We start from the raw sequence: 26,726 nt of genomic DNA, 5'->3' as shown, positions 1-26,726 counted from the left end.
GCCAGCCCTGAGAGATGCCAATAGGGGCTACATCATAAAAGGGTCCCATTGTCAAGTAAGTTTGGGAAATTCTGGGTTAAAAGAAGTTAAACAGGTTTCCTTGCTGCAGGGCTTTTCGGAGACGTTAAAATGCCGATTGCATTGTTAAGATAGAATGTGGAAATAGAGCACAGAGCCTTTCCGAAAACTCCTTTCACTATAGATTCTGTGTGTGTGTGTGTGTGTGCACATGCATGTGTCACATCTCACAGGGCTAGATTCTTTGGTTCATCCTTGGGGAAACACTGCATTAAATGAATCTTGGATGTCACACCTGTACTTTCATGTAGAGCAGAGGGTAATGAAAAAGTAGGGTATAAAGATTTCCAACACCTTTCTTTTTTTTTCTTTGAGCACTAGTGTGGGAGGCATCTCTAAATGTCTAGCGATCCCCTACACCAGCATCCGCTTGCCTCTGCCCTGTCCTGTTGGCATCGCTTGAGCCAGCTGAGAGCCCTGTCCTTCTTGATGTGCCCTCCACCCTTGGTGTCTGGGACCCCATGGTCACCTGCTTTTCTTCCTACTCATTTTCAGGCTCCTTTTCAAGCTCCTCTTCCTCTGACTATTTTATAAGTTGGGTGTCCTTGGAGCTCTTCCCTTGGTCCCCTTCTCTTGTCACTCTCTCTAGATACCTTGCAGAATCCTGTCCCATGGCTTCAGTTTTCATTATTGTACTAATGACTCCAACCCAGACTCGTATTTTTACCTCTGACTTCCAGGGTGTCCCACAGACATTTACACCTCAATCTGAACTTACTGTCTATTTCTGCCAAATTCCTTCTTCCCCCATATGCTCTCCTAATAAACAATATCTTCCTCCAGCTGGTTTCCCAAGCTGCACACCTGGGAGCTGTCCTTGATTCCTATTTCTCCCCATCTCGATCCCCTCTCCCATCTGATCACCAGTTCTTCAATGTGTCTTGAATCACTGTCTCAAGTCTAGGGCACCATCAACTTTTACTTGCATCATTAAAGCCCCCTCCAACCCCCTGTTTCCATCTCACACACTTCCAATCCACTCTCTACTCTTCAACATTGGGTGCTAATTTTCAAAAGATGAAATCTGATCTGCTTTTTTCTGGCCTTCAATACCTCTCTATTCCAACAGGATAAGGTCCAAACTCTGATAGACCCACAGACACCACCACAATCTGATTCCTGCCTGGCTCTCCAGCCACATCTCTTTTCTGATGCTGCACTCCAACCATCCTCATCTATCCAAAGACCCATGGTCCAAGTGCCCTCTCCCACTTCTGGTCAATTTCGTATGCTGTGCTTTCTGCCTGTACTTACCCTCTCCTCTCTTCCCCCACCTGGATGCCTCCTCTTGGTGCTTGAGCTCTAAGTTTACACATAATCCCTTCTAGGAAGCCCTCCTTGAAGACCATCCTCCACTTTACCCACTAAGACTAGGCTGGGTGCTTCCCACAGCACTCCACACTCATCCACTTTGTAACACTCCCCACACTCCTGTGAAGAAGCTCATTGGCCTCTGTGCTGGTTTAGATGTATTATGTCCTCCCAAACTCCACTTTCTTTGATGCAATCTTGTGGGGGCAGACACATTAGTGTTGATTAGGTTGGAACCTCTTGATTGAGTGTTTCCATGGAAACACAGCCCTGCCCATTCAGGGTGGGTCTTGATTAGTTCACTGGAGTCCTAAAAAAAGAGCTCAGAGGGACCACAGAGCAACTGAGAGTGACATTTTGAAGAGGAGCTGCAGCTAAGAGAGGACAAAACACCCCAAGAACAACATTTTGGAGAATGCCATTTTGAAACGCAACCTGGGATCAGCAGACACCCGCCATGTATCGTCCCAGCTAACAGAGATTTTCCGGATGCCAATGGCCTTTCTCCTGTGAAGGTACCCTACTGTTGATGCCTTACCTTGGAAACTTTATGGCCTTAAGACTGTAACTTTGTAACCCAATAAACCCCCTTTATAAAAGCCAATCCATTTCTGGAGTTTTGCATAATGGCAACATTAGCAAACCAGAAAAGCCTCTTTCATTGCCCCTCTCCTCTGCTGGAGGGCAAGCCTCTTGAAGAGCAGCTGTGTTTCTTATCGTATCTGTAGGCATAAGACAGCCTGCTTCATTCTCCTGGCTCGGGATTTGCCCAGGTACCTTCTTGGCCCTCATTATCACCTCCACCAGAGAGTGCACAAGGCGGCAGGAGCAACAAGTGGTGGGAACTATAGTGCCATAATTATTTTTGCTGGATTTAGTGTAGCTAGTGAAAGGTTTGTGGAGGGAAGAGATTGCAACTATTGACTAAAATGAAGTTTGGGGATTTTTTACAGTTTGCACTGATCCATTAGCCCATTACCAGCTGTAATCTAGAATTGGTGGCCCTGACCTACTGAACAGGAGGGAGGAAGCTTTGGAGTCTAGAGACAGAATCAGTTTCTCTTTTTCCAGCTTCTCTTGTGCAGTCCATCACTTCTTGAGCAGCAATCAAAGACTTCTCTCATGGGTTACTGTGCCTCAATTTACTTCCCTGAGAGTGCATGCCTTTGGAGCAGGGGCTGTATGTGTTCGTTTACCATGTTGTGCTGGTTTGAATGTATTGTGTCCCCCAAATGCCACTATCTTTGTTGTTTTGTGGGGCAGACATTTGGGTGCTGGTTAGATTTGCTTGGAATGTGCCCCACCCAGCTGTGGGTAATGATTTTGATGAGATGTTCCCATGGAGGCGTGGCCCCACCCATTCAGGGTGGGCCTTGATCAGTGGAGCTATATAAATGAGCTGACTCAGAGAGAGGAAATGGAGTGCAGCTGGGAGTGATGTTTTGAAGAGGAGCAAGCTTGCTATAGAGGAACGTCCTGGGAGAAAGCCGTTTTGAGGCCGGAGCTTTGGAGCAGACGCCAGCTGCCTTCCCAGCTAACAGAGGTTTTCCGGACACCATTGGCCATCCTCCGGTGAAGGTACTTGATTGCTGAGGTGTTACCTTGGATGCTTTGTGGCCTTAAGACTGTAACTGTGTAGTGAAATAAACCCCCGTTTTATAAAAGCCTATCCATCTCTGGTGTTTTGCATTCTGCAGCATTAGCAAACTAAAACACATGTATTCCCAGTGCCCAGATGGGGTCTTGGCCCATGCTAGGTGTTTGGTAAATGTCTGTGGAATGAATGACTTGAATGAATGTATATGCAGCCATAAGCCCACCACAGCATATAAGGCTGCATCTGATTGGTTACGAGGGAAAGTGTGTGCACAAGGTTTGTCGTGATTGGCTCAAGTCTCACACAGAGACCAAGGAGCAAATTGCATGCACTGCTGCCCAGTGTATATATTTGGTGTATCTCACAGTAGCCTCTACAAGGCCCTTGCTGAGTTAGCCTGTGACGACTGCTATACTCAGCTGCCACTCTCCCCATTCACTCTGCTCCAGCCACACTGGCTTCCTAGCTATTCTTTAAACACCCACCAAGGGCTGCCCCTACCTCAGGGCCTCTGCACCTTGTGGCTCCCTGCCTGGAATGCTCTAGCCTCAAATCCACACGGCTGCTTCCCTCGCCTCATTCAGATCGCTGATAAAAAACCATCTGACCGTCATTCTCCCTTAATCACCTTGATTTTTTTATCGCTTATCCCCAGCTGACATTTGATCATTTATTTTTTTATTAGTTTATGTGTTTACTCTTTGTCTCCCCCATTAGAATGGAAGCTCCACAAGGGCAAGGGCTTTGTTTTGTTCATTGTCACAGCCCCAGGGTTTAAAACATTGCCTGGCAAATGCAGGTGCTCATGGAATATTTGTGGTAGGCATGAAGGAATCTTTTGCAAACACTCTCTGATTTAGCCTCCTGCTTTCTGAGGAAATAATGGCATAATCATGTCAGTTGGTTACTCACTGACATGCTGCATTTAAAGGTAAGAACGTGTGCTCCTGTTCACTCTCTCCTCTGCTGCTGGTGGGTGGAATCTTCATCCTCCAGGTAGCAAACTCAGGACTCAGAGAAATAAGTAATTTGCCCAAGAGAGCAACTGAAATATAGAACTCATGTCATCTGACTGCAAATCAGGTGTCCCTTGAACGTCAGTGTTCTTCAATTACTTAATCTCTTCTTGCTTTGGTTTTCTCATCTGGAGATAAGAAAAGTATATGTCTGATAGGATCACGGTGAAGGTCAAATGAATTAATCTGGTTAAGCGCTTAGAAAAGTGCCTGGTACATGCTAAGGACACTTTAAATGTTAGTTATTATTGTTGAGTCATTTTGATATTGAATTACTGTTGAAATCCCTCCTTAACAGAATTCCATCCTTGAATTTCTGATGCAATTTTCTTGCAATTGCATTGTAGGTAAGACATATTAAATATCTGTCTTCTGCTATTGAACTTTATCCTGGAAAGGCTGTACCATGCACTACGGGGTCATATGACTCACTGGATTTTATTGTCTCCACTTGCTCATGTGTATGAGTCGATCTGTCTTTCCGGCTAGCATGGAGGTCCCTGAAGCTTAGAGGGGGTATTGCTAACAGAGATTGGATGGAGCTGTATTGCTTCCCTTTCTCATTTAGATCTGAAATCTGTTAGGAAGGATTTTTTTTCTTTCTGGTGTGAGGTAGGGGTTGAGATATATCCACCCCCACCCCCCATGGATATCCCTATCCCTGGCACATAGTAGATGTTCAATAAGACATCATTCTCTCTTCCCCCCTTCTTAACTTCAAAAGGCAACATGGTGTGGTGGGGCGGGTATGGATTTGGAATCGGACAGACCAGGGGTTGAACTCTGACTTCATCACCTTCTTGCTCACCTGTTGCCCACCTGTAGAATGGGATAATAGTGGCTGCTTTTGGACTCTCTGGGAATGTTAATTGCAAGTAACTATGTTGAGCATCTGACATGTTCTAGGGGCTACAAGTCCGTCAGCCACCGAAATACAGAAGCTCTCCCATGTTTCACTGCTTTCCCAGAGGAGAAGTGTGAAGGCCTCACAGTGTCTACCTGGCCACAGGAGCTGACCAGCAGACATGTTGAATGACTGTCTCTGATTTTATGTGGCTCAATGCCATCTTGGCAGGGGTAGGAGTGGGGCGGGGAGGGGCCGGTAACAGATTCGGAACTGTGGGCTGGTGACAGCTGGCAGCTGCTGGATGGGTTCCACGACCTCGCCAGTTTCTCCATGGTGACTTTGCTCCCTTGAGTCTTGGTAGGACTGACCTCCCCTCTCTTCCCAAAGAGGAGCCGGCTGCCATATGGCCACATCTTCAGCTGGACTGGAACCCGGGTGAAACCCGGAAGACAGCAGCCAAGTGTGCCTGCACGGGCCCCTCGGAGGCAGCTGCTCCTCTGTCACATCCTGGGGCTGCACAGGCTGCCCTGAGCTGCTGCCAGGCCTGCTCGCTGCCACTAAGTGAATGGCTGGTTCTCCCCTTCCTGGGGAGATGGGTGGCGTCCATATATGCACAGAGCCCCTACCTCGCTGCCTTCCTGCCGGCCATGGGGGCTTGCCTGCCCTGGTCCTGACAAACCAGAAAGAAAGAAAGGGACCTGATCAGGCAAGATGTGTTGCTGAGATTGGATGTGGCTGCTCTCCTCGAAGGAAGGAGGGAAATAACAGCATGACGTGCAAATAGGGGCACAACCTAGAGACAAGGGCCCAAATGAACATTTAGCGAGTGCCACCTTATGTACCTAGCAGTTTCCAGAAAAGATTTTTTTTTCAATTCTCACTGCCAACATGTGAGGCAATGCTATTATTCTCATTTTTTTCAAATGAGGAAATGGGGGCCCAGAGAAATTCAGGGATTGCCCAAGATGTGTACCCAGCAGATATGTGGCAGAGCTGAGAGTTAAACTCTGCCAAGCTCCCAGTTCTATGCCCATTGCATGCATCAGTGTTTCTCAAACTTGAGGGGTGTAGGGGCGTATTAAACAAATATATAGAATTCTCTTGGCTCCCCAGGATGACAGATTTAAAATGTTAAAACATAATACTAAGTATAAGCTTCTTATGCTGATAGCTCTTATACAATTGTAAAAAATAAAATTACCAAGGAAATAAAGAGCTATGATTCTAATAGATTTCAAATTGACAGCATTGATTTAATGCAATGGATAATGTGGTTTTCAGAAATGGAGTCTCTGATTTCACCATGCCTTAGCCAATATGTACTAAGTGATGACTCTGTCTACCAATTTTTTTTTTTTTTTTTAGTTTGAATGGTCTTAAAAGTCTTATACATAAAGACCAGCACCATGGTATTTGACTTCAGTCAACAGAAGCCCACCATACACTGTGACAATAAAAGCAGAACATCTCCTGCCCTCTGATGTTGTTTTTGTGATGTGAAATCAAAGCCTCAGTTCATCAGATAATTTAAGAAATGAAAGCATTATTCTATGAACCTTACTTTCCATTGCCACAGACCACAAGAGAGAATTTTGTCTTTAAAACCAGTAAAAGATTTCCAACTTGAGGGCTGATCGCTGTCTCTTAGAAATCAGACTAATGGCAGCTGGACATGTTTATCAACCTGTTCAAAGTTAAATGCTGTCACTTGGGGTCTTTGCTTTGTGCCAACACAAAGCGAACTCTAGTAATGCAGTGGTACAGCTGGGCTCTGCAGATCCTTATAAGCCAGTTATGCTTAAGTGGATTTAAAAAGATTATCATCAGCTAGAAAACACACACACAGCATGTGCATATCTACGCAGCACATGGAACGTGGAGTCTGGGAAGGACTTCTCTGGGAAATCCTCTCCCACCTTTCGTGACTTCATTCAGATTAGGACAGGGCAGACTGGCAAAGACGAGTAATTGGGCACTCACCTTCGGTACAAAGCTTCCCAATCTGTCTGCAGAGGGAAAGTGGCTTAGAGAAGCACTCCTTGACTGGCATGAGAACTTAAGGCAGGGTTTCCTCTGGGAGACAACTGAATTGTTCTCAACCAATTGATAGCAAAACTCATGCTCCACAGTGAGGCTTACATTATGGAGAGAAATGTTTTCACCTGGATGTGTTTGGAGAAAACGGATTCTAATGTTTTCTCCCTTTGTCTTCAAATTGACAATTGCCACACAGAAAATCTCTTCTGATCCCCTCCATCAGTTCATTTGTTGCATGATGCAGATTTATGAGTGAGGCTCTGCAGGTTCGAATCCCAGCAGCGCTAGTGGCTGGCTGTGTGACCTTGGGCAAGTTACTTAACCTGTCTGTGCCTCTTTATGCTCATTTGTAAAAAAGGTCCTGATGATGATGTGTGACCACCTACTCCTGTAGGAGCGATGCATGAGAAATGCATATTAAACACTCAGCATGGGCTCTTGCACCTTAGCAGTGACTCAGCAAGGCTGTGACCCAGGGCAAGGTCACACCAAGGTCACACCTGCATTATCCACCATCTGTCTGAAGGCCACCTGGAGCTCACAAAGGAATGAACAGACATTTACTACTCAAGGCCAATCTGAGTGCTACCTCCTCTGGGAAGCCTTCCCTACTTCCTGAAGCCCAGAGTGGGAGTTGCCTTTGCCAACCCTGCTCCTGGACTGCAGACTTTGCCCACAAGCCCAGGTCTCTCTGCTCTGGCCACTATTTTGTCTTTCAGAGTCTTACACGTTATGATATGGGGGCAGTTGAGGGCAGTTTGTTTTTGGAGTGAGCTTGGTGCTTGGATGAATGAATGACTAATAGTAATATCTAATATGTATTGAGCTCATTCTTGAAATCGATAAAGGAGAAGTCAGGAGAGCAGAATGATTTCCATCCTTAAATGCCCATATGTGCTTTTTTTTTTTTCAAAAAAGAAAATCAAAGGTTAAGAACAGAGAGAGCGAGAGAGCGCGTGTGTGGGTGCGTGCACACGTACCCTCCTACACACTCTCATCCTTCCTTTTAGGCTCCAGGCGTCCACTGTACCATGTGCACGTGGGGCTGGGACACGTACTCCCTCCTGTGCCCCCTCCCCTGCAATGTGATCGCATTTGTCTCCTGGGACAGGGTCTTATTCATTCTGGCATCACTGGCAGGTAATAGATGCTCAGTAAATATTTCTCAAATGGAGCTGAATTAAAAAGACAACTGGAGTTTCAGCTATTTGAGACAAACTTACAGGTTTGCTGGCCAAGTCTCCCTGTTTTCCCTCATGTTAAGTATGCACTTGATTCATGTATTTGTCAATGACAACAGCAATTAAACAACAGCTGACATTTAGTGTACTCACGATCTGTTGCTCAGTCTACTCATTCAATCCTCCAAACACGACTACAAAGCAGGTGCTACTATCATTCCATGTTTACAGACGAGGACCCGGAAAGTGACTTGCCCAAGCTTGCTTAGCTGGTAAGGGGTGGGCAGGCGTCGCGTAATACTCTAAATCAGCAGTCCTCAAATGCTAGTGTGCCCTGGAATCCCCCGGAGGGCTTGTTACAACACAGCTTGCCAGGTGCCAGTAGGTCTGGGATGAAGCCTGAGAACCTACATTTCTAACAAGTTCACAGGTGGGACTGATGGTCCCGGAACTGCCCTTTGCTCTAAACCACCGCTGCTGTAAACCGTCCTTCCTTGTCCTGAGAAGAATCCAGCAGTGTGTGTAGGCACAGGTCCTCTATGGCTGGAGACAGGGGCCAAGACAGGCCAAGTGAAAGCAGAAATTCTGCTCCAGGACACCAGGGGGAGGGAATGAGCAGTGATTAGGCACCTACTATATGCTAGCCTGCTCTGACACTAAAGTGTCAAAAAGGCAAGGCAAGGTGCCTTCTGCATTCAATCTGAGGCACTCTGGCATTTGGCATGCATGTGGCTGGGGCCAGACTGCTGGGGGGCGGGGGGAGGGGGTCACAGCTCCGCCCCTTCCCCATGGTATAATCTCGGGCACGTGACTTCCCTGCGTTGCACTCAGTTTCCCTATCTGGGAAATGGGGTAATGGGATACCCCCCGATAACGTTCATTGTGAGGATGAAGTGAGTTAGAACAAGCAGTGCCTGCCCGAGTTTGCCCTCAATGGCTTCGTTAGGTGTTAATTAATACAGAAAGGCCCAGTCTGGAAGAGCGAGGTCCCAGCCACTGACGGGAAACCGGCTGAGCTCCTGGGGAATTGCTTAAAAACTGACAATGATGATGATGATGATGATGGTGATGGTGATAATATAAACTGCTACTAGTACCACTCACTGAGGTATTTGTATACCCTTTGTCGTGTAGGATGCTCTGCTGTAAAATTTTACAGTATCTTCTCAATAGTCCCAATTATACCCCCACTGAGAGGGTGACTGGGCTAGGGAGGCTGAGGGTCTGCCCATTTTCCTGCATTAACGTCCTGTGTGACCTTGGGCCCTTGCCTGACCTCTCTGGGCCTCCAGGAGGGGGTGGCTGGATGCTCTGGAAGGGCAGGTTTCTTCTAATTGCGGACTCCGGGCTGTGCTGCTCCTACTGGGTCATCAGGACATGTCAGTTCCTAAAGCCTTGGGGATCCCCAGGAGGGGGAGCTTCTGTCCCTTGAGCTTCAGACGTCAAGGGATCAGGCTCCCTGGAATTCCTGATCTGGAATTCTAGACACCTCCAGAATCGTTTCCAAACCATGCAGACCTGATTCCTGGCAGTCTGCATGGGAGGTGGGCGGGGATGGCCTGAGGCAAAGCTGCCTGGTTTTCTGAGGGGCTTCGCAGCCCATTGCAGCGGCAAGAACAAGGGCTCTCACTTACACAGCAGCACCTGTACTCTGGTAATGAACCCGAGAGGTAGATGCACTGTTTCCCATTTAAAGGCAAGAAAATAGGCCCAGAGAGGTCAGGTAGCTTACCCAGGTGGAGCGTCAGACTCAGGATTTGAACCCAGGCCTGTCGCCCCTCCCCACCCCAGCCCATGCTGGTAACCACTGCCCTGAACTGTCTTCCCACATCTTTCTTCCCTCTTGACTCTAATTCCCAGCTGTCCCAGTGGCCCCTCTCTGAACTTTCTCCTCCTGCCCTAGGGACAGTCTGATGAGCACCTCCAAGTAACTGGGTAGCGTTAAGAACCCTAACACCAGAGAATCTGGTTCTGGAGTCTGAGGTGATGTGCCCACAGGACTTGCTGACCCATGGGGTCCCTTCCAGATCTAACGTTCCTTCCAGATCTAACATTCCTCAAGACAAGTGTCCTAAAATGTGTTAAAAAAGAATCTCTGCAGCTCTGTGAAGCTTCACCCCATCTCAGGCATAGTGATTTTTTATGCAGAAGAAAGAGCCCTGGAGATGGAGTCTGAAAACTCGTCCTGGCTCTCCCACTTTGCTGTGTGACCTTGGGCAAGTTGTATCCCGTCTCTGGGCCTCAATATCCTCATCTGTTAGACGAGGGGTTGGAGGAGATGATCTTTCTTGGTGCTACACTTTGGAGACGGTCTCGTGAGTTGGTTGTTTGTGTGCCCACCCACACTCACTGGAGGGCAGAGAGGGTCCTTTTGGGGAACGGCTCGCCAACTTCTCTCAACTACTGTTCAGTAAATACTGTGAACAAATGAGCAATGCTTCAAAGCATCTAGCTGGCTGCTCAAGTCTGCCAAATATAATTTATTATAAAAAGATAATCACCAACAATAGCAGCTAATCTGGCTTTTAAAAAGAAACTGTGTTATGTTTTGTCTGACTTGATAAAATAGCTCGGCTTTGGGGGAAAGAATGTTTATCTTTAACCACCGTTTTGAAAAAGAGTCATTTTAGCAAAACCTTCTGGAAGTAATTTGGTTATATGGGTTTTTCTACCTCTAGTTGTTTTCTTGGAAAAAAGCGAAATAGGAAAACAAGTGCTACTCAGTAACAAGCAATGTTGCTTGGGAATTTAAAGGCACAGGAACAAACAATGTAGCGGATTGAGTTTAGCTGCCTTAAGTCTGGGTTATAAATTTGCCTTGGCACTTTGAAAAGTCGTGTCTGTTGGAGGACTCACTATGAGCCCTAGAACTAATCCTGTTTTTGATGCTGACTTCTCTCAGCGTCTGAAAGAGTCACTTGACTGCTTGGCCCAAGCTTGCTCACTCTGGCAAAGGATGATGGTGCCAGCCTGCTTTAACTTGTCTGCTGTTTCTTTGTTTTCTTCTTTTTTATCTTTTTAAAGAATCGCCTCGGGCACTCAACTCTTTCCCCATTTCTTTCCCCTTCTCTTTTCTCTCTTCCCCTTCCTCATTTTCTTTCTTATTTTTCACTAGCATGAAATGTGGGAGTAGAAAATAGAGACTGTCAGGGATTTTGTTGGTGTGTTTACTTTTTTTTTTTTCCCCAAGTCAATGAAGAAAATGTATATGAAACAGCTTTTTGAATTTCACTGCCAAGGCAAGCCCAGAATCTCAAACAACTGGGAGGGCTTTCTAAAGAGCTGAGTAATCATTCGGTTCTTGTCTGTTTAATGTTTTGCTTTTGAAGCCAGATTCCCAGCCCTTTGCAAGAGTCCCTGGCTCCAACCTTAAAAGGTGCTCCTTTAAAAGCAGAGAAGTGCCAGCTGATTAAGCATTTCGAGCTTAATTGGGAAATCTCAGCTTCAGTCTTGGCCAGAGGAAGAACTGACAGGTTTAGGGTAAAACTAAGGCCTCAAAGACGGTCAGTGAGCCTATGGGGACACCCATGTATCTGGTGCAAACTCTTGCTAAAGGTGGTTTACTCAGGGTATAATCCTGCAAGCTGGGTAGCCTTATGTCATTATACAGATAAGGAAATTGAAGTCCAGGTAAGTTAAGCCACTTGGCCAAGGCCACACAGATAGGAAGTGACAGCCCTTCTGACGCCAAAGTCTGTTTCCATCAAAACTTGTCCCCTTTCTGTTGAGCACTGTGACCTCCTGGCATTGAGCTTGGTATGAGAGGACTGGAGCCAGACGGAAGACTGGGGAATCTGGTGAAAGCTAGCCCCTGCCTGCCTGGGACCCAGGGTGGGGGCAGGGATGGAGGTCATGTGCCTGGAAAAGTGGGAGGTGGGAATGGGAAATAGGCTCCGATGGGAGCTCCTGTGTGTGGAGAGAGGAGAGAGGGAGAGAGAGAATCAGGGTAAATATATAACTGGGTATTGTTTGCTTCCCAAATGAAAATAGCATTATGGTTTATAACTGATTTTAAAAGCAAGGCACGCTCATGGTAACACATTCAGTCTGTACAGAAAGGAATAATAACGGAAGTGAAAACCACCCATAATACCACAATCTAGGGATCCCACAAGACTCAGAGCTGGGCTTTGATTCTACATGTCAGGCTTAGCTACCTTCAAGTCACGGTGGTCTCGCCTGTTGGTGAGTTGCCATGGAGACCACCAGACAGAAGTTCACGTGAATAACTGATTTTTGAATTTTGGATTCACTTGTCACTTGGGAGTAGTCACTTGATCGCTTCTTTGGGTCTATTTGACATAAGATGGCTTTTAAGGCTAACAAAATATGATTAACCCATTAAAATAATGTTTTCAAAGATGAGGGATATGGATAAAATTTTGGTATGACATTATGCAAAAAAGAGAACATAAAATTGTATATCTAATATATCTGAGGCTTGATATCTATATGTACATTCACAGAGAAAAAGAAAAGAACTTTCAGTATTTCTCCTAAAATGCTGTCAATGCTTATTTCTGGGTGATCATGTTATAAATGATATTGTCTTCTTTATCCTTTTCTGTATTCACTAAAGTTTTAATAATGAGCATCTTTTGCTTATACAATCAGAGGATAATATATGCTATTATAAAAAAGCATATGTTTGGGGACGAGATGTTTTTGAAAGATACATAGTACCAAATGGGTGCAGAGACAGAACATAACAGAGTAATAAGCAATTTCCCAGTGACCTTAGTCACCATTCTAGCCTGGATGGATGTTAGAGATGGTGGTGGGGTGGGGGGCATGGAGGGAACTGGTTTGAGTTTCTGAAATACTCATTTCCTACAAATGCCTCAATCCTGCATCCTCTTTCTGAATGGAAACACCTGTTGAGCTAAGCAAGGGACAGTTTCTCTCTGTAGGAGCCCAGAAGTTCTCCCTTATTTATATTTCGGGCTCTGCTTTCCTGGTGGAAAATGATGGTTTTACCCATGGACAGCTGCCAAGAAATCAAGCAGAAGGGACAGAAAGGAGAAAATGGCCTGTAATTTAGGCTCTCTGGATGTGTGTCATATAATAAATTTCCTCAGCATGCTGTGTGTTTCTGGCATGAAAGTGTCAAGGACTCCCTTGAAAATTCTGATTCTGTTTGGGTCCACTGGCAGGGGAAGTGTGAATCTTCCAGGGCCCTCCTGGGTAGAGCTAATAAGGCCTCTAGCCTCCCACTGCTCTGTCCTTTCGATATGAGTGGTAAAGACAACAATAAAAACCGTGAATCCTTAAATCTCAGGGGAGAGTGGAAAGATGAAAGAGGGTCTGCTTTATGATACATCTACAATAAAAAAGATTTACAGGTGAGTCATTTTCTCTTCTTTCTAGGTGTTAGATTGAAAGGATCCAGTAAACTAAACCCCAGAGAGAGCTTGGCATAAATAAAAAAAATCTGACAACTGTCAAAACAGATAGCAACCAATCAGAAATACAATGTCGAGGGAGGCTTCAGATCTGAAATAATTCAGAGCCGCACTAGCCTGTTGCAGTAAGAATAAGAACTTGGGAAAGAATTTAGGATGCCCCAAAAATCTCAAAGCTGGAGAATGATTGAGTGAAATGCTATTATGGATCCAATTTCATCTCTTAAGGACTAATCAAAGCTTTAAGTATCAGTGAAGAGTAAATTCACTCCTTCATTCACTCATTCATTCATTCAAGACAGTCACCAAGGGCCTTCCCTGGGCCGGCCATGTGCTGGGGTGACGGAGATGCAAGGTGGAAGACACAGCCCCAACCTCAGGGAGCTCAGAACACGGGGGGAGAAGCCATAACTAATGCAGAATGCTGCATACAGTGATAGAAGTAAATGCTGGGTGTTATTGTGAGAGACAGAGGAGGGGCAACCAACTGTGTGCGTGTGTGTGTGTGTGTCTCAGGATTGGTGGTTGGCAGAGCTGACTTTGAAGGACACAAAGGAATTAGCCAGGTGAAGGGAAACAGGTAATGAGAAGGCCTATATGCCAGACAAATAGCATATTCTTTCCTTCCCTGCATATATTGAGCTCCTCCTACATTCCAGGCATTGTCCTAAAGCCCAAGTGAGCAAGACAGACAAGGCTCCTGCCTTCAGAGGGCTTATATTCTAGCAGGGACAGGCAATGAGCGAGTGCTGGAGCTGTCTCGCCACCAGTCTGAAGATAATGAGAGAAACAGACAAACTCGCTGGCACTGCCCATTGATGGGAGCAAGTTATTTTGAAGCCAGTTTGAGTTGCATTTTCTGTTACTTGCAGCCCAACGCATCCCGACTGATACAAGGGGCTGGTGGGACACGTGGGTGGAGCCCCGCAGCAGCCCATGGACCTATCTAGGCATGGAGCTCAGGCTGGGGGCTGGGATGGAAAAAGAATTTGAACATGCACGCTCTTTTCAGGGTTCAGTATCAAGAGGACCGTTTTCCTATTCAAGTAAGATTTTTTTTTTTTTTAATGAGGGAGAAAGTGGAGTAATGAAAGGAAGAATTTCCTTGAAGGAAAACTATAAAATAGTTGTGCAGTAGTATATAGGGGTTGATTGTGGAACTTCTTTAATTAAAAATCTAAAGGAGAGAGGCTGATCATTAGAATGATTCAGATACTATTAAAAGAGAAGCTGAATGACCTATTTTCTAAGATTTTTAAAACGTGGGAATTCATTTTGCGTTGGTTGCCTCAGATTACTCTAAGGGACATGGGCTAGCACAGAGGAGAGAGGATGGGCACTTTGGGGTCTGGCACCTCCAAAGGCCAAGTCTAACCTTCCCACATCCTTGAGCTACAGCTTCTCGCTGGGCCTCACTTGTAAAGTGGGAAAAATAGCTGCCCCCAACGTGGTCCTGTGAATTATTTTGGAGAACTCATATGAAGAGCCTGTAGAGTGCCTGGAAAATAGTGGTGGAGAGAGGGCTATACTCTATACTCACCCCTTTTCTCTTCTCTCACTCCCTCTCGAGCCCTCTCCCATCAGGCTTTCATCTGTAGCATCCTCTGCTCATGATAGGCTGGCTGGTAACTGCTGGTTGTCAAAATCTGTTGGTCGCTCTCTGTGCTCATCTTAAGGGACCAGTCAGCGGCATTTGATCTGCTTGATCACTCCCTTCCTGAACTCCTTCTTCCCTTGCCTTGGGGCTCCCCCTCTCTCGGTTCTCTTCCTACCCCTCTGACTGCTCCTTTTCTGTCTCTCTGCTTATTCCACCTCATCTTCTCAACCTCTGAACAGTGGAGTGTTCTAGGCCTCGGTCCTTAAACCTCCTCACTCCAGAAGACTCCTTGTCTCAGTCAAAGTAAAGTCCAATGTCCTTATCGTGGGCCATAAAGCCTACCCAATCTGCCCCCCTTCCCAATCTTCCCCACCACCTCTTCTACTGCTGTCCTCAGTTCCACTGATCTCTTTGCTGTTTCTGGAAGATGCCAAGCACATTCTCTCCTTAGTCCTCTTTACTTACTATTCCTTCTGCCTAGAGTCTATTTCACCTCTTCCAGGTCTTTGTGCAAATGTCACTGTATCAGAGAGAATCTTCCAAACCAGCCCATATAACCTAACATTCCCCCCACTTTGCCACTCTCCCTCCTCTTCCTTTACTTTGTCTTTGTAACATCATCACCACCTAAAGCTTTGTATATTTATTTGTTGTATTAGCTTTTCCCCCACATGAATGTCAGCTCCATAAGGTCAAGGACTTGGTTTTGTGCACGCTTATAGCTCCAGTTTCTATCACAGCGCTTGGCACAAAGTGGGCTCTCAATGAGTATTTGTTGAATGAATGCATTCATTAAGGGTAACTTATTGTTATTACTAGTGTTATTATTTTTTCCAACTTTAACAGTCTAGGGTTTATGCTTGCAAAGCTAGACATAGAGCTAATGACTTCCCAGGATCCCTTTCAGTTTTCCAAGCCCAGAATCTGCAACACAGCAGTTGCTCTGCAAATTGCCTACATGGGAACAGATCCAAACAGAATTACTGATGCTCAAGGGCCTCAGGTTCACCACTCCCCTGGATGTTCTAGACCTCCTAAAAAGCCATCCTGAGCGATATGGTTAGACAGCCATTTAGACATGTCTGTTTTGGAAGCAGTTTGACCTATGGTGAGAATGTCAAATGAAACAAAAACATTCTGACATTTTAAGAGCTTTGATTTACTCAGGATAAAAGCCATAGCATCCAAATATGTCAAGTGTATCAGGCATAGAATTTAGAACAGGAATATGTGCCTACCTAATGTGAGGGCATGTCAGCGAGTTGATTGACTTGTTGAAGGAGTACACCAGTAACGCACTTGGAAGACACAGAGGATGCATCTGCAAAATACATCTGAAACTTGGTTCGGGATGAATCTGTCCCTGTCACCAAAGATTGAAGTTGGCTATATGTGAAATCAAACAATTGAGAAGGCAATTCAAATAGGCACATCTTGGAGGACAATACAGCTGTCCTCAATGAAGAACAACACCCCAATGCTGGCCAGAAGGACAGCATGCCAGTGATGATTGTCAGTCCATAGGATGTAGGGGGAAAAAGCATGGAATTTGGAGTTATACAGACTTGAGTGTCCATACTGTACCACCTCTGCAATGGATAAGCTGAGTAACACCAGGTAAGTTACTTCACTTCTCAGAGCTTTGGTTTCTACCTTCATGTGGCATGGGCTGCAATGAATCACCCAAACCTGTTTTCCCTGCAGTCTAGCACTCATTCAGACTACATTTATCAGCCTTCCTTGCAGTTAGGCATGGCCATAAGACTGAGTTCTGGCCAATGGGATGCAAATGAATATGACACGTGGCACTCCCAAGGCAGAGGAGCATGGTGACTTTAGAAACTGTGTGCTGAAGATGGTGGAGCCACAAGAGTGAAAGGACATAGGTCCCTGTGCTTGGAGGAGAGCTGCCTGTTTCGGACTTTCCGTGAGTGAGAAATAAACTTATACATATTAAGCCACTGGAATTTGGGGTTTAATTGTTATATCATATCAGATAGCAGTATCCTAAACCTTTCTAAAATGGGGATGAAAATGGGGAGGGTTGGAATATATTTTGCATTTGAAGATCCCAGAACAGGTCTTGGTATTTAGCAGGGGTTTAGTAGATATTGGTTCTTATCATCCTCTTGCCTACTTAATCTACAAATAGTCATCTCACATAAGGCTCTGTGCAGGATTTTGCTAGGCTCTGAGGGTACATCAAGAAACATAGATAGCACAACAGTGTGAACAAAATTAACAGCACTGTAATATAAAACACAGCCCCAGCTCTCAAGTTCAAGGTACTTAAAACAGGGAAGACAATCAAACTTCATGAACATGTGTATCCTAAAATATCGGGCTTTGAAGAAAGGAGTGAGTGTTTCCAGGATTAGTCATTAGAATTTAGAGGAAGAAAATCCCTTCGGTTGGACTAGTTAGGGAAGACTTAATAAATCATCCATATATTGGAAGAAAGAAGCTACATAGGTCACCACAAATAATGGTCAATCAAAAAAAGAATTTCTGCTTCATGATATATTCATTCTCTTAACAGATATCCATTGCTAACCATGTTTAGTATAGTCTACTTAGAAAACTAACCGAGAATATGGAAAGAGCTATACATCCATAAAAGATGCTCATTACTGGGCCATTTATAATGTCAAAAGATCAGAAAAAAACTAAGTGTCCAAAAGTGGGAAAGTGCTTAAGTAAATCACTCTACTTCCCATTGTGTCCCTAGGAAATCCCATAGAGGACCACAACTTAAATTACCATCACACCTCAATGACTCCCACGTTTATTACTCTGTCCCTTACTCCTCCAAACTCCACTCTCATATATCCAACTGCCTACAGTATGTCTCCCCTTGAGTGTCTCAAATGCATCTTCAACTCAATGATCCCAAATCTGAACTCATGGCTCACATTTGTTCCCCATGCTACCTCCCAACCCTCCATCGTGGGCTTCTTCCAGCATTTCCCCTCTCAGCATCTCTGGTTGTATGAGTCAGGATTCTGGGAGTCACCCTTGAGTTTCCCTCTTTCTGATCCCCATATCCAACCCATTAGGTCATAAATATCTCTTAAATCCATCTTCTCCACCTGCAGCCAGGGTGATCTCTTCAAGATCACATCTGGTCATTGCAGTCCTGCTGTTCCTCACCCCCAAAACTTTTCAATGACTTTCCACTGCTTTTAGAATGAAGATCAAAATTCTTAACATAGCCTATTGAATGCCTCATTGTCCGAGCTTTGCCTTCTCTCCACCTTCATCTCCTTCTGTTCCTCTCTACCTCCTTCTCTACAGTCCGGACACGGGACTTTGCACAAGCTGCTCCCTTTGTTTGGAATGTACTTCCCAAACCTGCTCCTCCCCCTTCCAAATGCACCTTTGCCAGGTTCATATCTACATACCCTCCAGATTTCATAGAATGAGTCACCTCAAGGAAGCCCTCCATGATCCAGATTCTAGGTCAGGTTCCTTTGTTACATGCTTCCATAGCTTACACGTGGCCTGGGCAAGGTAAAAGGTGTCTCAGGGATATCCTGGATGGTGATGACCCAGGTATTAAATAAACATTTGTCTCAGATAATGAAGAGTGGATGTTCTCCCTCTGGACAATTGAGTGTTGAACCATGACACATAGTTCTGATATTGAATTTGGATCAGGACAATTCATTCCTGCCAAAAAATATTTATTGAGCACCTAGTATGTGCCAGGTACTGTTATTTGCCCTATTCTTGTGGACCTTCCCGTTTATGGGAAAGCAAGTTTCAAAAACTTGGGTATCAGGAAAGCAAATTTGCATTCAAGGAGTTCCCACGAATGTGTTTTATTTCCTTGAATGAGACATTTATTTTATTGGGTCTCAGCTGCAATAACAATCCTTTACCAACTACCGTGCAGTGGCTGGGGCTGATAATCACACAGCTAAATCACTTGGAGCTCTTCAGACCTTTGAATGTGAGGTAGAGGAGAAGTAGGGCTTTGAATCTGAGCAGTTGAAAGTGTGGCCTTCCCAAGACCCTTCCTTGATTCCCCCAGAGGACTTGTGCTATTAAACTAGAGAGCAGAGCAGGTCTGGGCTGGCAAGGACCCAGGGATTAACATCCAGGACTTGACCTCCTCACTGGGTGGCACTGAAGGGGGCAACACCTGCTGTGTGAGGCTCTGATGCCAGGGCACCTCCCGACTGGCTGGGCCCTCCCGTCTCAGGAGGCAGCCTGGGTGCCTCAGGGCTGCACTTAGAACATGCTTAGTAGTCACTGCCAGGTGTTGAAAGCTCTCTTTAGGGCCAAAAAGTGGATTTGTGTCCTGGGCTCCTCAGGAATGCAATGGGGACCCATGTGAGAGGCTCTATGCTGCAGATGCCAGGTGATGGATTAATTGAGTCACAGGCACTAAAGCAATGAGTGACCATGGTCAGTGACAAGTGTTAGTGGCATGAGGTCGGCAACACCTCCTAGCAAAGCCATTCTGCATTTTTTCCTTGACATGGAGTGGATGGGGATTAATTTTTTCTTTAAAAAGTTTTCCCGAGGCAGCGGTGGTAACGCGAGAGCAGACTATGAGTTACGGCAACTGGAGCCATGGCAGGACAGGCGTTTAGAAAGTTTCTTCCCCTCTTTGATCGAGTATTGGTTGAAAGGAGTGCAGCCGAAACTGTAACTAAAGGAGGCATTATGCTTCCAGAAAAATCTCAAGGAAAAGTGTTGCAAGCAGCAGTTTTGGCTGTTGGATCGGGAGCTAAAGGAAAGGGTGGACAGATTGAACCAGTTAGCGTGAAAGTTGGAGATAAAGTTCTTCTCCCAGAATATGGAGGCACCAAAGTAGTTCTAGAAGAAAAGGAGTATTTCTTATTTAGAGATAGTGACATTCTTGGGAAGTATATAGAGTGAAATATTCTTGAAATGGCATCATGTGAAGCTGCCCATTCCACTGAAGTTCTGAAATCTTCTGTGATGTAAATAATTTCCGTGCCTCTTTTATAATAAACTGATAACCCAGTGTCTCTAAAATTTAATTTCACTGTACTGATATAAACATTTCCAAATAAAAATATGTAAATGAATGCTTAAAAAAAAAAAAAGTTTTCTCGAGAGACAGGGTTCAGGAGGGCAGCTCCGAAGTCAGACGACCTGAATCTGGAGGTGGAAAGGGGGAGGAGCCCCGTGCTCCACATTTTCACATTGATTGTGTCATTTAATGACCACTTTCTTCATTTTCCACACGAGGAAACTGAGGATCCAGGAGGTTGGGTGACCTGCCTAAAACCACAGAGCCACCAAAGATAGATCCTGGATTAGAATCTCGTCTGTTTTCCAAGCCCCCACTGTCTTTACTAGATGGTGATCCTCTGTGGATGTGACCCAGTTATGTCCATATCATTCTGCCCCCACGGAAGATCATGAATCCGTCCATTTCTGATCTGACTCAAGTGGCTCCCATAAAATAACTTCAGGGGCCTCCTAACCAGTCTCTCTGCTGCTTTCTTGCTTCCTTTCCTGCTTCCCACTGTCCACACAGCAGGAGCAGATCCAAGCATGTCACTTCCCTGCGTCACACCCTTCAAAGGTTTCCCATCGCTGTTGGCCAGAATCCAATTTTTAAAATGAGGCCATAAGGCCCTACATCTCCGGCCCTGCCTCAATCTCTAGCTCCATCTCCTCTCACTCTTCTCTCCATCCACAGTGGCCTTCTCTTACTTTCTGGAAGGCTCTTATGCTCTTAGTTCTGCTTGGGGGCCTTTACATATTCCTTCTGCCTGGAACCCTTCCCCCTCAATTTTTGCCTGGTTGACTCCTACTTAACCTTGAAAATTTCTTACATATTCCTGGAGTTCCCTGTCTAAATCCTAGCTCTCTCAATATCCTGCCCTTTCCCTTCAAATTTTAATAATTTGCAAACATCTTTTTGTTTGTGACATTGCCAGCTGTGTGTTTGTGTTTGGTCTTTCTTCCCCACTATTTTATCAGCTCCTTCAGGTTAGGGACTAGGATGATTCTGCTCCCTGCAACAACCCCAGTCTCTGGCATACTGCCTGGCACACAGAGGCTGTCCAATAAATACATTTTTATTTGTCAAATGAATAAATGGTTCTCAAGCACCATTGACATTTCCTCTTACAAAGTAAGTGTGTGTGAGTGTATTTATAGAAGTCAGTTCGTTGTATCTCAGTTTTCATCCATTTATTTATCAAGTCATCATTTCCATCACTGTTTTACTAAGCACAAACTGGGTGCTGAGGATGCATGAGTGATGAGGAAAACTGCCAGCCCTCCAGGAACTCGTCAGGGGTGGGGTGAGGGTATGTATGGAAACATGTAAGGGCACAAGCCTGCACTTCCGAGCCAGGCTGCTCTGGGTTCAAATCCCCGATCCTCCTGTTACTCAGCTGTGTGACCTTAGGCAAGTCACTTCACTTCTCTGAGCTCTGGGTGTCTAACTGGTAAAATGCAAGTGATGATACACATCTTGCAGGGCTGTTCTGATGCAAAATTGAATGAGATTTAGTACATAAAAGCAAAGATCAATAAAGGGAAGATAGATTGTTATTTCTTATTATTATTTCTTGAGTGGGGCATTAAGGGAAGTTAGGTCAATTCTACTTTGGGAGGGTGGGGACAAGGTTAGAGAAACTTTTATAGATGAGTAAGTGCCTTGAGGCAAAGTGGAAAGGAGGGGAAGGCTTTGGGGGTAGAGGGAAGGGTAAGTGCAAAGATGGATTTGTGGGGGATCTGAGATAGTGGTACACTGAGAATTTGCACTTGCTCATTTCTCTCTCTCCCTTTAGGGGGACATGCCACCCTTTCTTCTTTCCAGAATAGTTCAGGCTTCTTTTGGAAATTCTTTACCCTGCCCATTACCTTTGTTCCTTGACCTCCCCGTAAAATTCTGTACCTCTCATAATTACCTCAATACAGCTGAGCCTCAGTGTCCTCATCTGTAAAATGGGAACAGTGATAGTAGCCCCTTCCTGGGGCTGTTGTGAGGAATAGCTGCAAAACATAGGGAAAGCACTTAGAACACCCCTGGGTCTGCAGTAAAAGCCTGAGAAGTGTTTACTATTATTGTTTACTCTCAGTGGAACCCTTTCAAAGCAGGGACTAGAGTGAGATTACAGGTACCAGGGAAATCCCCAGCCTCCAAACAATCCTTCTTCCTGCTCTCTGAGAAGTAAACTTCTCAGTGCCTCCTGTCACGTGGTTACAGAAGCTTGTGGCAGAATGGAAAGTGCAAGGACTCTGCAGACAGGCAGCCTGCAGAACTCAGTTTGGCTGCTCCTTAGCCAGCTGGCCTGGGGTAACTGCCCACCCTCTCTGCACCTTGGCTTCCCACCTACAGTGTGGGGACCGTAATACCTTCCTCAAGGGGACAGGCTGACTGTGTTGCAACACCTGCTGGGGTTCACACCTGTCCGCGCCATTGACGTCTCTCCCCTCGGCTACTCTGGCTGTCCCCAACAAGCCTCCCGGTCTCCACACTTGTTCTCACACCTGCTGTCCTCCCACAGCAGCCAGAGTGAGCCTAGGAAAACCCCAGTCAATGAATGTCTCTCCTTTGCCCCAAACCTTTCAATGGCTTCCAACATCCCTCAGAATAAACCCCAGAGACCTCGTCCCAGCCCACAAGCACTTCGGCATCTGACTTCCACTTCTTCTTTGTTCCCTCCCCTCCTCCATTTCTCCCCCTTATTTGCTCTTCTTTCATTTGTCTCCTTGGAACATGCCAAGCATCAGGCATTCTCAGAGCCTCTGAATTAGCAGTTCCCTCAAGCTGGAATGCTTTCCCCTGGTATACACACATTTCCCCAGATAACCCTCATTTCCTTCGGAGCTCTGTCCAACTGTCACCTCCTCTGAGTGGCCTTTCAAGGCCACCCTGTCTTATATAGCATTCCCTTTCTGTTGCTTTATTTTTCTGCATAGCACTTATCACCGCCAGACAAACATTTATGCATTTGTTTATTGCCTCTTTCTTCCCATTAGACTGTAGAGTCTATAAAATGAGGGGCTTTGTCTTTTTCTTGAAATCTCTGCTGTATCTCCAGTACCTAGAATAGTATCTGGCTCAGCATAGACAGTCAATAAATAATTCTTGGTGACTGAGCATAGTAGGACCGCAGGGTTAACAACATTTGTGAAAAGGTGCCTGGTGCATTGTAGGTAAATGTGAGTTTTTAGTCCTCTCATTATCAAGCTAGAAAGTGATTTTAAAAGTGATTTTAAATACCCTTGGAAGGAGCAACAAGTTGATGTAAATTTACACTGGATCCCTGTAAAAGGGGGGACCCAATTAGGAAGGCAAAGGAAGGCAAAGGAAGGCAAGCCAGGGGCTCTGCAGACCAACTCCACTCGCTAAGCACTTTTGCCTTTGGCCAGCCCTGTTTCTATCTCTGTGTAGGACGATTCTCCAGGCAATTGACTTGCTTTATCCCATTTCATTCTAATAACACGAACAGTATTCAGATGTGGTATTTGATGATGTTTTGTCTATTGAATGGCTTCAGGACCGCTTGGCACACTGCAGCAAATTACTGTCAACCCGAGGGCTGCCTTGCCTTCACCAAAGTGTAGATATTTCTGTGGAAAATCACAGTCATCTACAGTTTATGTCTCAAAAATGAATTTTTATTTCATTGACTTAATCTTTAGAGTTATCAGAGACGTGTGCTTACTCCTGGGGAGACTTTAGAGGCAAGGTTCTTATAATAAGACCAGAGCCGGAAGATTTCCTGTAGGGGAAGAAAGGAAAGCGTTCCCTGCCTTGTTGGAATTGCTGTGTGTCTGATACCTTCTGAGAGGGAGAAGAGTGTGCTCTGGATTCTTTCCAAAAATTGGAAAGAAGCTGATTCCAACCTGGGAGGGTGTGAAAATCTTGAGTCCAAGGCTGACAGACTGAGGAGAAAGTGGGGACGAGAGAGAAAAACGTGCGAGCATCTTCTCAAGTCCTTACTACTTTCTTAAAATCAAATGTCTGGAAATCTGATGCAGCCAGCAGTTCTCCAGTCCTGGCATTTAGTAAGTGCTCACTAAATCTAAGTAGAGCTGGAGTTGAATTTAGCTGGCGAAGGTTGGAGGCTGTGTTAGTTGCTGGGCTGCGGATGGAGATGAGACTGTCTTTCTCCCCTGCCCCCCAGGACATTTGTATTGCCTGATAATCTGCCACAAATATCCAGCATCTCCGAAGCCTTCGGCCGTGTCCCAGGGGAATGTCCTCGTCAGTCACGGCACAGCCCCACCCACACACTGGCTCTCTGAGTCAGAGGGCGTTTTGGCTGCAGCTGATTTTACCACTCTTGTTTCTCTCGCATCGGTAAAACCCCGTGAGCTTTTTAGGGAAGGGGCCTGTACCAGCTGGGATCTCGCAAGTAGTTATCCTGATAATGAGGAATTTTCCTGACCAATTTCTCACCGTCTGTCCTTAGACAACAGGCGAAAGACAAACTGTCCTGCAAGGAGAGGAGCCTCCTCACCGAAATGTCCCCTGCAGCTCATCTGCCTAGCAAGGGCTGGTGGAATCGTGGATAATTAGCAGCCAGCTAACCCAGCACCAAAGCAGAGCTAGTGGCTTAGCAACTGTAGTAGATGCAAGTAAAGAGATTACTCAGAGCGTCAGCTATGGGGCAGATGTGATAAGAATGGGAATCCCATGGCGTCTGCAGAGCAGGCTGTGAGATAGTTGTGTGGTCAAAAGGTAGTAAGGACTTGGCAAGGGAAGCATCTCTTTCTCTCTCTTTCTCTGTCTATCTATCTATCTACCTACCTACCTACCTATCCACCCATCTACCTATCACTCATATATCTAGATTTTTAGCTATTTATACAATAAGTATTTCTTAAGCCTTATTATATACCTTGTTACTGTTCTAGTCCTTTGGGATAAGACAATAAGAAAAATAGACAAAATTTTTTGCTCACTTGGGGCTTATATTCTCGTGATCTACTATCTATCTGTCCATCCCAGGCAGTGACCTAAAATGACACAGATTATAAAATCACAAAAAGAATAAGGATCAAAGAATATTCCAACCAGAAGAGAAGGTCAAGATCAGAAGAGAAGAATAGAAACACTGATGGGCAGGCCGGAGGGTCCTACAGAGATGCTAATGCTAAGTGGAAGCTGCAGCCAGAAGCGCCTGACAGCCAAAGCAGAGAGGAGGAAATGCATTGGTTACACAACTGTCATTGGCCAGCACTACTTTCCCTCTTTCTTTCCATAATAAAATCTGTCATTTAATCATATTACCTTACAGGTGGTGAAACTGGGGCATAGAAAGTTAAGAACCTTACCCAAGGTCACACAAGGAAGTGGCAGAGCTGAGATGAATTCTCAGGTGGTCTAAGTTCAGAGTCTGTGCTCTTAAGCCACTATTTGTTGCTGCCTGTCTTTCAGGGAAAACTGAACAAGTACATCATCGGTCCCTGGAATGCTTAATTGCCCTGGAAGATAGTCTCCTCCCAGGGATCTGGGAGGAAAAAAAGGAAAGTGAGGCACATCCACATGTGGTGGGCAAACTGGATATTACGTATGAAATTCATCAGCTTTTAGGCCCCAAACATCTCAATAGCCCAAGAATGGGAAAACCACAGCTGTCAGGTCCCAGGCTTGAGGAGATGACAATCCTGCACCCATTCTCTACTGTCAAAAAGGCACAATCTCAATAAGAGAGAGGAGTTTTTAAAAAAAGTCCCTGATGCTTGGCTCCCACTTGTTTTCAGGGCTCATCTCTTTATAATGGAGCCTCATTTGGTCACCAAGACCTACTGCATTAGTGGTTGGCTAGTTGCTCTCCAAGGTTCTGAAGGGAGTGGTGCTTCTTTTTCTTTTCTTCAGGCTGGCTTTTTGCCTCTGAGTAAACACACTGGTGTTTTAGTAAGTTGAGAAAGGAGACTACCTGCAGGACCAAGTTGAGGAAATGTGCTAATTCATAAAAATTCAAGTTTTTTTAAAGGATAGTGCCAACCCCGAGAGGTAGCATAGGATAAACTTTGTAGCCTGGACAGGGGAGCTACACTATAACGGCTCAGTTACTACTAGTTGAGTGACCTTGGGAAAATATCTTCATACTTCAGTTTCCTTACCTGTAAAGTGGGGATAATGATAATAGTAATAACAATAATAATGAAAGTAATACTGAGCCCATAGAGCTGTGTGAGGTTCAAATGAGTTACTGGTTACTAAGTGCTTAAAACAGTGCCTTGAAAATATTTATATGTGTTTGTTTAAAAAAATCGGTTACATTGCTTCAGGCAAAATTGCTTGGAAATGGGGTCATCTCTAGGATGATGAACCTGGCAGAGTTACTGCATGCCACGGGGTAAGCCTAGCTTCAAGGGATGCAGTGATGGCAGATGACATAGAAAACACTGTCTTGCTCTCATCTTTCTCTATCATGTTTACATGACAAGACAAAAAATCTGCACAAATTCCAATTTTCTGTCACATTTCAGAATTCTAAGTCCTTTGATAATTTTCTAAAATGTTGAATTCTGTTTTCCATACATAAAGCTATTCATCCACCCTAGATGTGATAGCAAGTCAGTGTTGGGGGTTGTTCAATGCATTCCTACATCTCTAGGCTCCCTCATAGGGATGTTAGGGGGTCTAATTAATTACTGTTTACAAAGCACAGAGAAATCCTCAAGTGAAAGTTGCTATAGAAATGCAA

At 45.2% G+C, this 26,726-nt stretch overlaps 2 protein-coding genes across 2 annotated transcripts in view; one reads left to right on the top strand and one right to left on the bottom strand.

Moving 5' to 3' along the window:
- Positions 1-26,726, bottom strand: part of CACNG2 (calcium voltage-gated channel auxiliary subunit gamma 2) — a 107,795-nt gene that overhangs the window by 33,041 nt on the left and 48,028 nt on the right. The window lies entirely within an intron of this gene.
- Positions 19,623-20,028, top strand: LOC119543348 (10 kDa heat shock protein, mitochondrial-like). Its single transcript, XM_037848150.1, has one exon. The coding sequence runs from the start codon at positions 19,645-19,647 to the stop codon at positions 19,951-19,953; it is 309 nt and encodes a 102-aa protein (XP_037704078.1). The 5' UTR covers positions 19,623-19,644; the 3' UTR covers positions 19,954-20,028.

The sequence above is a fragment of the Choloepus didactylus genome, chromosome 8 (assembly GCF_015220235.1).
Source record: "Choloepus didactylus isolate mChoDid1 chromosome 8, mChoDid1.pri, whole genome shotgun sequence".
Classification (NCBI taxonomy): domain Eukaryota; kingdom Metazoa; phylum Chordata; class Mammalia; order Pilosa; family Megalonychidae; genus Choloepus; species Choloepus didactylus.
This window is presented reverse-complemented; position numbering and strand designations above follow the sequence as displayed.

What these genes read in the sequence shown, in the direction of transcription:
- LOC119543348 (XM_037848150.1), top strand. Translation starts at nt 19,645, where the DNA reads ATGGCAGGACAGGCGTTTAGAAAGTTTCTTCCCCTCTTTGATCGAGTA.